This window comes from Uranotaenia lowii, unplaced genomic scaffold, assembly GCF_029784155.1.
Source record: "Uranotaenia lowii strain MFRU-FL unplaced genomic scaffold, ASM2978415v1 HiC_scaffold_644, whole genome shotgun sequence".
NCBI classification, from domain to species: Eukaryota; Metazoa; Arthropoda; class Insecta; order Diptera; family Culicidae; genus Uranotaenia; species Uranotaenia lowii.
The window spans coordinates 12,501-25,000 of NW_026598583.1; the positions used below are offsets into that span (position 1 = coordinate 12,501).

General features: G+C 35.4%; 1 protein-coding gene across 1 annotated transcript in view; it reads right to left on the reverse strand.

Annotated features, from left to right (window-relative positions):
- LOC129760529 (serine/threonine-protein kinase minibrain) overlaps positions 1–5,471 on the reverse strand; it is a 17,877-nt gene extending 12,406 nt beyond the window's left edge. Inside the window, exons 1-2 of the mRNA XM_055758180.1 lie at positions 5,320–5,471; positions 5,090–5,227 (exon numbers count right to left, since the gene is read on the reverse strand). Coding sequence (XP_055614155.1) covers positions 5,090–5,188 — 99 coding nt within the window. The 5' untranslated portion in view covers positions 5,189–5,227; positions 5,320–5,471. The remainder of the gene's footprint in view (positions 1–5,089; positions 5,228–5,319) is intronic.
- Positions 5,472–12,500: the final 7,029 nt, after the last annotated feature.

Consider the following 12,500-nt stretch of genomic DNA (forward strand, 5'->3'; position numbering starts at 1 on the left):
AAACTAAAAGGTAATGTCGCTTCTAAAAACCGTTCGATTTTGGCACATGTGGGGTTTAACCCCCCCCCCCCCCATGATTTTTTCAAAGTAAAATTTTCACCGTAGTAACGGAAAATTACTTGATCATAAAATGTATTTGAAAATAAGTGTTAGTAAACAAATCAAAAAGTTAATAAGTTATATAGCATATGACCAGGTTGTAAAAGCAACATTCCCATTATTTGTTAAATCACATTAACAATACGATACTAAGAATTTTGGGTCAAAGTCAGTTATGCTGCAAACACTCTACGAAGCACGAAAAAGTAGTGTTTTTTACCTGCTTTGGCAAGTTTTGTTTCCATGTTGTTAGAAGTGCGCGCTACCTTCATATGTAAGTGCAGTTTTTCGACCATTGTTTGTTTTCGTTGTAAAAAAAAGAGATTTATTGTCATTATTTCTTTCATAACTCTTCAAAGAGTTGATGGCCCACTTTGGTGTCTTCAGATGAAAGTTGCATCATAAATTGAGCTATACAGTGGTATTTTTTGCAAAATATTTGGTGGTGCAGACGGTACTTTTAGACGCCATTTGAAAAATATTTACAACTTTTCATGTTGAAGGTCATTATTTAATTTTTTTCAACTAATTTATTTAAAAAGGTGATAAAATTTCAATGCATTTTGATGTGCTATTTTATAATTTCCGTTGAAAAATAACAGAGTTATGTGGCTTTGAAAAATGGTTTTTTTTAATTACAAAAAAATCAAACCGAAGCTAACTCAAAAAATAAAAATTTTAGAAATCAGAAAAAATACACGTGTTTTTAAGTCGCAAAAATTAACCAAATTTTCAATTTTGGGGAAAATCTGAAGACCCCCGGCGCAAATTGTCAGATAATAAAAAAAAATCCCCATATCAATCCTGCAGCTACGCACCAACGGTTTTTCAAATGGCATGTACACAATCCATTGTATAAAGGGTATTTGTAAACAATCACTTAGGGTTGAGTTCTTGAACAGGTCTTCCATTTTGCTATTTGCAACAACTTTCATTTGACGCCTCAAGAACTCAAATCGGTCAAGCGGTCATCGAGAAACGTGTCTGACATTATTTTGTAACATACACACACTCATACACACATACATACAACCACATACAGACATCGGAACACGACGAACTGAGTCGAATGGTATATGACACTTGGCCCTCCGGGCCTCGGATCGCAAGTTGGGTTTTCAAGCGACATGTATACCCTTCTTTGTAAGAAGGGTAAAAAATAGTCACCCACACAGGGGTCAATGTCACCCCTTCTCACGGTATTGACATAAAATATCGAAATAACAAGTAAACGGACAATTATCAAATCAAAATTGAAATTATTTTCAAGAAAAATTTTTTTTCCCGATTTTGTCAGGTACCCTGTTTTGTCAGCCCTAAATTCAAGATGGGGCTGACAAAATCGGAACATTACTGTATATATATATATAAAAAAAAGAATACTTAGCTTTAACGTTGTCCTGATACCAAACATCAATAGATGACTCCGAGGTTTCATCCCCGATTAGTATGAGACGCCGACAGCAATTAGTCTGTGGACAGCATTCCAGGAAGACAGGAAACGGATCCAGTTTCTAGATTTGATTAGCTACTCCCTCTTGGAACACGCGAAGGTCCTAAAACTTCTTGATAGTTGAAGGATTTCATAATAAACATGCACAATAAACTTGAAGAGGGAACTTGAAAATTTTTCCGCTGATCATAAAACTCAGCGGCTAACCTCACGCAAGTCATGTCGAAAAACTAGACAATCCAGCAGATCGAAGGCTTGTGTTGTGTGACCAAGTCTATATTGCGATATGGTGAAGTGACCTTGCAAACGATCTTGTGTGCAAGTGTAACCCGCAGAAATTGTAGAGGTTGGTGAACCTGAGGGTTATCAGTGGATGGATACGGACCGGTGATTTCAGGTCTGGCGATGACGAGTGCCACTGATATAAAGACAGACTCAATGCGCGGAAAATGCCAGTGGAGCACTGATGGCCAATAGGAAGTAGCTGTGGGAAAGTTGAAGGTGGACTCACCGTCACACCCCAAATGTCGGGATATAGATCAGTGGCACACACGGTGAAGTGGGCGCCAATATGAAGCGATGCTTGACTGTTCATGGTTTTGTCATGAAGTATCATTGACATCGAGAATAAGCAATTTATTACTTAACCCATTCGAGACGGAGGCCTTTTCACGACATTCGAACTCATAGTACTTTACTCTTAGATAACTTTTATATCGTTTGATTTTCATCAAAACCATTTTTCAATACATTTTACCTAACATTTGAGGATTCCATTGGTATAAAAATATTATTTTTCAGAGAAATAGTAAACTCACAATGAAAGATTGTTCTGACAAAGGCACAAAAATTCCATTGCACACACGGTGTGCAATCGGTCTCGAATGGGTTAATACGTGCCAACTGACTTGCCGCTTGGGGACCAGACCAGATCTCCGATAACGTAATGCAGAGGATGTGCAGCGACGCCAACACGAGGTATGTGGTCAGTGATTGGTTCGCGCGGAATATATTGCTTTGCAAAGAAGCTGAGAGATGGCAGCAGATTGCGAAAGAAGAGGGAATGGACCTTCTAGTAGACTGCATCTGAACTCACGGGAGAAGCTACAAAACTAAGGCAACATTTACTATGTAGTTCATACGGTGAGTACGTCACGTGCTTTGTAGGACAAATCTACCCCGAACAGTATTCAAGTACACTGGATTCTTTTTTTAAACGATTGTTGTGTTCGTGCAAAAAAAGAAATTGTTTAAAAAAAGTTCAAAACAATCGGGCAAAATTCATCGCTCATTTCGAGTAAAGTGGCCAACTTGGACTGCAAATCGATCATTTCCAACCAGATAGACCATTCTGGGTCGATTTGAGTGAAATTGGGAAGCTCAAAGATTTGTTTTCGATTGATTTGTTTTGAGTTTTAAGCCACGGTTGTTCCGGAACTTCCGCAAAATCTCTAAGTGGCCATTCCGACCCATATTTCTGTCTGGAAGCAACGTCCGAACCAATTTACCATCCAAGAGTGGTTTGGCAAAAAGCGGGAATGTCTTAAATATGTTTTTGACATGTTCAAAAATCGTCTTATTTCGAAAAAATCGTTTGAAACAAATCGTTTAAAATAAAACCGCGTAAAATAAGATCGTTTAAAAAAAGAATTCAGTGTAATGTAATTTCCCAATAAGCTTGTTGGGACAGGACATGATCCGTGAAATACCTTCGAGGCACCTCGGTTTCCGGCACTGGTAAAGTCTCCTGAGAGCCACATGAAGGACCACAAAGAAACCCCTAAGTCCGAAAACAGCCACATTCGGCTCTCTCAGAAATCACTGGACCAAATTCTACAAATTTAGTGTCTTTGAGATATCAAAAGTGTTGTTTATAATTGGGTAGAATTAAGTTTCTAAACAAAATGAATCACGTTTGAGTAATGATTCTCAGCAAAGCGCACACGCATCATGCGAAAAAACGAGGTATCTCCTAGTTGGTCCGCAATGTGTGAAAATCTTGTATTTAAAATAAATATAAAAAAGTAACAATAACAAAACTGTGTTAAACGTTAAATTTACTGAAAACATCAATCGATAACAGGTGTCAGCGGCAGAGTACAGCGCGCGTTCCAGCGTACAACGCATAAAACCAATAACGTTCAAACATAATAACTCGGAAACTTGTGCAGCATTCCAGGGAGTGCACTGTGGACATGTCATACCGATGCGAATGCCACCACCGCTGCCTGGCTGCTGATGCGGCCACAAAACAATTTGATGAGTGAGAGAATACATCAGCCAACCAGGCAGCTAGTAGGATGAATAACGAGAAAAAATACCGATGCTTCGGATATCGAAAACACACTGGCTGGAAGCGTTTCGGCACTGCTGTTGCCAACTGGAACTGAGATCCCATTCCACCATTCGAAACGGACGACTCATCGCATCGCGCGGAGTATCCGGTACCGTATGATGTCTCAAAACAACCCCTCGTCTGGCGGTCCGTCGCGTACGACAAGCAAGCATGGGAGAGAATCTCGAATCGCCGCGTCGTGAGAGTCGAAAAAATCCAAAGCTCTTCTGGCTGCAGAGACGACGATGACGGTTTGATGACGTGTGGTCGTGTAATACACTGAATACACGAAATACACCAAAGCAGTATTAGAGAAGCGCACTTCCCCCAATAGTATGATAAAATGACACTCAAGACAGCGACGATGATGATGACGATTATAATGACGATGACGACGGTGCCGCTGATTGTTATTTAAGCACATGAATCTTCTTCCAATGTTCAAACGCAGAATATGAAGGAAAAACATCTGCCACCCCGTCACCGGATAAGACCTCAGGTGGTAAAAGCAAGAGATGAGAATCATTAATTCATCCGCAATGGGAATGTGCGCAAATATGTTTTATTATGGTTTTATAGATGGTATTCCACAATCTACCTCTAGAAAATTAATTCGAACGAACTTTAATGTTTGCCAACGTTTGGTTTGGACACAGATTACATCATTATAATGGCACATCGAATTGATCTTTGATCTCCACGGTCTTCGCGAAAGTCCTGGGGAGAATGGAAAACTGCAGACAGTACCAGGTTCCAGACTCGGATCGAAAAGTCATACAGCAGCGCGCTCCAGGAGGAGTAACTATATACATAGTTGGTTGGTACAGAGTTTGGCAGCAAAGAAAATCAATAAAGCTGGGTGGTTGGGTGATGATGATGCTGGACAAAATGTTGAGAGTTTTCCTTCCTTGCCAGTAGCGCTGTTTTCCAATTTTCAATACATCTACTTCGGTTGCTTGTGACAGCCTTCATGCGTCTTCCAAACCAAGCATTTATAGAATAACGTTTTTGAATTTTATATTCCAGTCCAATTTAAAACTTTGGTTAGTACTAACGAAATAAAAAAAAATACTCAATCAATCACTTTAAAAGATTTTTCTGCTCAATTATGGATTTTTTCGAAAACTATTTAGTCCCACGGTTCATAAGGTCTCTCCGTTATGAAACATGAAAAATAAAAAATGGTTATCTTTAAATCCTACCTCGTTGATGTGTTTGTAAGTTTTGATAAGATCCACGCTCAGCTTCCGAAGTGGTGCGGTGGAAGGGTCTCGAAAATGCGATGGTATCCGGGCTTGCATCGCCCGGATGTCTGTCGATGATGTAGGACTTATCGAACGCTGGAAAAGATGAAAAAAAAACCATTTATCAATGAAAATGGGTGTTCAATTGGGTTCGTGGCTCTATTGGTAGCTGGCTTTAGGGTACCTACCTGATGTATATCACGATGAACGGCAGGTAAGTGTTCTTCTGTAACCAGTCTTCCGTAGAGCGGCGCATGATGCCTTTGCCGCGTTGAGTCAGGAACATTTCCGGATGCATATTGTGCTGCTACTGCAAAATTAAGAGAAAGGAGAAGGAAAACAAATCATGTTAGTAATAAGATTAATTCAAAGGAAGCTTGTATGGTAGATTATCGAAACATGTTCACATATTCAAAAAGTAAAAAAATATACTATTCGTGTCTGGTTCTGATCCGTAAAATCAATTAAATCAGGTGAAATGTGATGTGTGAAACAAGAAAAATGCATGGCTGATTTGTATATTCACCCATGTCAACCTCATCGTAAGACAGATCCAACAATGTATAAAGCATTGTCCTATATGGACAAGATTCGTCAGATAAGATTTGCTATAAGAACCTGGATTTTTTTAAATACGTGTGATTTTTTATAATGAAAAAAACAGTGGCAATTAAACAAATTATAAACCAACTACAAAGAGGTTTTCGATTGATTGTTAGGCTGATGTCATGCTGAATCAACTAGCAACGCGACCTACAACGCAACGTTCACACGACTAACCAGCTCTCATTTGATCTCCATGGAAATCGCGCAGACCTGTCATGCTGGTCGCTTTGTATAGCGCGACCAATCTGATGCCAATGTGTTTTGTAGCGCGACTAGTAGGAAATGCAATAGGAATATTGTTTTTTCTCGATTTGAAGCCGTGATTCCGGGTTTTAAGCACAATAGTACGAAGATCTGTCCGAACTTGTGATAATAAACTAAAAAATATCTTAATCGGCGAGAAAATTTTCATGAATTCTTAGTTCCGGCAAAAAAACAAGGAATTTTGTCGGTTCCAATTTTGGCATTCTTGCAATCCGGGTCGTGATTTGATGAGTTTTTGATGGCTCCCGAAAGAAAGGAGACGATTCAAAGCATTATCAGATGTAGAGAAGTGATGATTTGTAGGGAATTTCAAAGTCACAGGTCGCGCCAGCATGACATACCAATGCGTTGCAACGCAATCTTATTGGAACGTTGCGTTGCGTTGCGTTGCTAGTTGCTTCAGCATGACATCAGCCTTAGTCTTTATAATCTGCAAAAAAGAGTTGTAAATTATTCTTTGTTCTTACAGTTGTTGAATGAAATTCGAAAAAATACTAAATTTAAGGCTCGTTTTGTAGCTAGCTCCAGCTTGAATAAAAAAATTGGCATCTTAGAATACTAAGTCTGATGAAATTAATAGTTGAATATTTCGATCGCACATTGCCGTTGAACAAAACATACTTTCATCATGTACCATTCCCTTAAGCGTTTTTGGAAATCTGCGAACTGTTTAAATTTTTAACTTTAATCGAGATACACTGCCGTCCAAAATTTTGGGATCACCCCCTCAAAAACATGAAAATTTCGATCAGCTATATCTCAGTCAACTTATTACATATTAAAATTCTTTTGATCTCATTCAAGAGATAACGAGCAGCTTCTTTGTATGTATTTGACAAAATGTTAATATTGAGTTTATATGACTTAAATTTAGCTTAAATTTGGGACATTTTTCAAAACCCGAACTTAAAATTCAAACCCGATCATCTCAGGGAGTGGTGGACCAAATTTCAAATTCGAGTTGTATTCGAATCATTTTTTCATACTAGCTAAGCTTAGCTTAGCTTAGCTTGGTTGACTACTCATATCCACCTTGAATCATTGAACTCGAAACGCTTCATTTACAATTTTTTTTAATTGATTCTAAAGGAACTTCGTGTTTTTTACATTTGTTTTCAAACTATACATTTTGAATTCCTTGATCGCTGGCGTGGCTAAGCAGAACAAGTTCCGCATCGCCAATGGTTGCTACTCCGTGATTAATCGAGGCCATCAATTTTGCACAAAGTCCAAAAGAATAGTGCTTGGGATTAGCAGCTGTTCTCATTGTACAAAACTGATGCTTTTCCTTTTTTATATGATTGATAACGGCGCCGGCCACGTCCTAGTAGTCAATGAGGAAAATGGAAGGATAGTTAGTAAGATACTTTTTAAGTTCAACTAGCAACCTCTCGCTCCTGCATACTCAAAAAAAAAATTTTTTGAAATAGTCAGAATCAGAGAAAAGTTAGTATCACAAACTATGGAAACCGTCTATACGTCTGTGAATCCATATTCAAGTACCCAAGGAAGAGGTTGTGTTAGTTGGTGAAAGGTAGAGATAAGGATCCATTATGGTAAATGGTGCGATCATGATTTTCCTACACCTTCTATGCTCCTAGACATTTCCTAAAGAAACTCCTATTTCTATGAGGCTTTTGATAAAAATCCAATAAAAATGGATCGAGTAGAATATTGAAGGCAAATCAAAACCATCCAAATTTCTTTCTTGATAAACTAGCTCTTTTCCCTAACACTGATCCCTGTTGAAGCAAAGACTTTTTAAAAAGACTTTAATGGTTGAAGACGGAAAGCAACTTATAATGAAAATGAATTATATTGTAATAATTAGACACAAATTTTTCCAAATTGTTTTTCTATGATTATTGCCTTTTTGAAAACTCTTGGATTCTTTTCTTTTTCCTTTGCCTCACATTTAAAGGTCTAATTTTTTTTCAAATCCATAAAGAGTTGATAAACTGATTTCAAATATTTTAAGGATTTTCAACTATATTGTGTAGCATGAAACAACACAATTTCGTAATTGTAATTTAATTCGATTCAATACAAGGACCCAACAAAAAAAAAACATACAAAAAAATTATTACAATTCACCATCCATACTGAGCGACTATCCCCATTCCTTCAGTTTTATTTTTTGATAATTTGAAGAAAAAAACACACAATTCTTATATTATTTTCAAAGCTAACTTTTAATCATAAGTAATGTTATTACGTTGTTAAAGAGGTACGAATTAAACCATCAATTTCGCAAACACACTTCCATCGAGAAAAAAAAATTAAAACCAAGCGCTCAAAAAGATAGTCTTAAAGACAATCTATTAAGGAACGCTTTTTGGAAGGAAGATTTTAAAAATTGTGTTCACTTCTTTTCCTGTATCGAACCAAAAATAGTTGAAACAAACGATACTATTAATAAAATTGAAACAAAAACAATCTTAAAAGAAAAATTTATGTTAAGACTCGTAAACTCATTTAGAATTTATTTTCAATCATCAAACTGTAAGTTAGTTTTGAGTGTCTTTCTGAAAGCCATCATCTAATTTTTTTTAAACTGAGCTCCAAATTTTTAAGTTTTTTTTTGTATTTTTAACTTTGATCAAAACAAAAAAAAAACATTTCAACATTTCATTGAATTTTAAACTTGATGGTTATCACGCGAACATGATCAAAGCAATAAGTTGGAGGAAACTAAAATTTTAAAACAATTTTCTATTTGCAAGGTTCAAACTTTTTTATTTTGATTAAAACTATGTTGTTGTCTCATTTCCAGCATTTTTTATGAAATATCTGTGTTGCAAATGTATTTTTTGCTATTTTTGTTTATTTTTTTCCAACTGTAAGCTACATTGTTCAAAAATAAAAATTAAGATGAATACAGGGTGGCCAGCGAGTTTCCATTTTCAAATTCCCGGTTTTTTCCCGGTTTTTAGATCGAGATTTTATGATTTTCCCAGTTTTTAAATACATGAATGTGATAATCAGGGTTTTTTAAACCAAAATAAGCCTTTTTTCAATTTTAAAGTAAGAATTTTCTGATAACGATGATTATTTTTTTTGGATTATTTTCAGAAAAAAGTTTAAACAAAGGATGAAAAAAATAATTGGGGCCCTTAGAATCAGAAGGATGACCAATTTTATGTTAAGTACAAATACCAATCGATTCTTCATATCTCGATCTACTTATTTATTCAACACTTTTTGATTTAATAAAACGAAGACGTTCCAATTAAAAATTACTTCATCGCAGCTCTGGTTTCTGAATAATAAAATTTGAAATATAATCATCAACGATGAATTTTGGGTGACATACGGGATCTATAAAATCAAATTAAACAATTTCAAGTTTGATTCATGATTCAAATTATAACTAATTAGTACTGATTGATATTTTAATTTAATTTTTTCTCTGCAATTTTGAGAACAGAATCCGCTAAATTCTATTCCTCCTATTATTCTAAAATTTTGATTTTTTCTCGTCTTAAATACTGAGTGAGCTTGAGGCTGATTTCTAAGAGCTTGACTCTGGAAACTCTGAGTCTGAATTTGCCATCCAACCAGAAAATTTGAATATCGTAATTCAAACTTCAAATTTGAAGTTCTAACACAAATTTTGAAAATTATTCCAAGGATTGTATCTGCTTTTCAAATTCACTTTTTTATTATGATAATATCCTATTGTGATTACCAGCTCATAAATTTCACGATCTGTATTTTTTAAATTTTAATCAATGAAGAATGCGATTACCAATAAAAGCGCAAAATGTTAAATAGAATCACATGAACATTTTGTATCTCGTTCTACTTTTTGGGTATGGGTAAAAAACCATGTAACATGGTGGCCACTCATTTCGAACTTTTCTGTTTTAACGCATTTTTCCCCGCATTATCTTATGAATACATCTTATAAAAATTGAATTTATTTGTGAAAAACAAATTTTTCGAACATAAGAGAGATAAGTTTTTCGCGCTTTTGAGACTTTTCAAAAATTTGTAAATGTCAAAAATAAGTAAATTAACAAAAAAAAACTCAATTATTTTGGAACTCGAACACTTCAGAGCACTAAAAGGTATGTGCTGACCTGAAAAATCTCGATTTTTCAAGAAATGATCGACTTTTGTCTACATTTTCTTCATGGAATTTGGATCCCAATTTTATATCGCTTTTGAGAAAAAAAATGATAATATGATTTAACTTTAGAATTCAATTGGTTTATATAAGGGAAAAATGATCCATAATGATTTTTCCCGGTTTTAATTTGAAATACCCGGTTTTTTCCCGGTTTTCCCGGTACCGTTTTCAATTCCCGGTTTTTTCCCGGTTTTCCCGGTTCGCTGGCCACCCTGTGAATAGCAACTCTTTTAAATCAATTTTTTAAAAAGCATGGAAATTTGCTGTCTTTTTGATACTGATTTAAGACTTCCTGGACAACTAATGCTTTTCAGTATATCAAAAATTAATAAATCAACTTTCCTTAATTCCTCTTTTTAATGGTAAATTTATACCTGAATGTAAATATTGACTAGGAAAAAGTATTAAAACTGAGGCTATAGGAAATGGTTGGAATATATTTTTCCAGTGCTGAAATAAAACAAAATTTGATAAAAATGCAACTTGCTGTTTCATTATTAAAAAATAAATTAATTGAAATTGAAATGCAAACTTTATCCTCATTTGACTATCAATCAACTCTTTTGATCTTTAGAATAAACAGTCCAAATCATTTCAAATATGTAAAAAAAATTATAAAAAGTTTCTCTGTTAACCAGTAAGAATTAAAAATTTCTTAATATTTTCTACCAACCGCCTAATGAAGTAACTAGTATATTCTCTGGTAATATTCATGATTAACTCTCTTCAGTAATCTTCTTTCGAGAAAATATTTAGGTAGCATATTTTTCGAGCAGCATCTTAGAAAGAAAGTCATGTGCCCGAAACGTAACGCGGAAACGTATGGACTATACCATCAACCGATAAATATCAAAGTTTTAAGATAAAAAAATACTTAGCTCCAGATAAAATAGTTTTTCCGCAAATCCTCGTGCGTCTGCTAAATGTCGGAAGGTATCCATCGGAAGAGCTTTCTCTTCAGCTTCCTCTTAAGATTTTAACACATCCGGATTCAAAACTGATGGATGGAAGGCTGCTCCTTGTGCACTGAACTTAACTGAATCATTGTATTTTTCAAATTGTATAACAAAACATTAAATTAAATAGAAACACAAATTTTGGCAGGAGGAAAATTTTTTCGCTGCCAGCCAAACCAAGGCCTACTTCCGAATCCAGCATTCGAATCATTTTTTCATACTTTTAAAAAACATTTGTTTAATGTTGTGCGAAACATTTGCAATGTACTTGAAACATATAAAATAGCTACTTAAGTCATCGTCCAAAAGTTTTGGATCACCCTGTAGTATGATGTAACGGCCAAAAGTTTGAGATCAGTCTTCTAAAACATGCATTTTTATTTCACGCGTATCTCTGTTGTCAAACAACGTATTGTTTATCTGGTAAGCTGGTTTAAAAGCTAATGAGTTGAACTTGTTTTATGGATATTTAAATGAAATATTTTTTAGAACTTTAGCTGAAGTTTCATCATTCTCTGATGATAACTTATGACACATCGACCAAAAGTTCTTGGTTAGCGAATCCTAATCCTAAGACCGATGACATTTGGAAGATGAAGGCCAGTAAGGTGGTGGGATTCATAAGAAACACCATCCCAAACTGGAATTATGTTTCGATTTCGACTACAACTGACATCTCAATTAATGATGACAGTACGACGTGATAAGACAAAGATTAAATTGGGTTATTCCACAATAGTTCAAATAAATTGGTCGCAGTGGATATGCTCATACAAAAAAAATCCAATTTCTGTTGATTCAAAATTTTCTCATGGCGCTCAGTTCGGTCTGATCGAAGCCCGGCCGTTGTCGATTACTCTTAATGATTAATTCATTAAGTTTTATTTGGTTACACTATTGCATTTTTTGGTACTAAAACTTTAGTACGAAAATTCCAGAAAAGAAACTCTCATTTATAGCGGTTCTACATTCTTCGCTATAAAAATCTTGCGACTTTTTTATTTTTTTCACTTAAAGAGATTTCTTGCTTTTCCAGTTTCGACTGTAAATAAAATATAATGATAACGCTCGTCGCACGACCAATTTCTGTGATTTTATTTGGTTTAAGTTTTTAAAAGATAGCTCAAATCTTGAGACATAGTCTAACATTCTATCGAATCCAATACAAAATGTTTGAGCGAGTTATTAATTTTGTAAAAAAAACTGCAATTAAGTATGTCAGACACCGTAGACAGAAAAACTCGTCGCAAAGGAAGGACCCGGAAGTCGAGGTTATCAGCAAACAACGACGACTATTTTTACTCTAAACACACTCATTTCCCGTGTACGTAGATCCCAACTTATTTTTAGCCGAACTCGTCCGACATATAGATTTTGAAAACTGTGTTACCCCAACAGCATCACCACCACC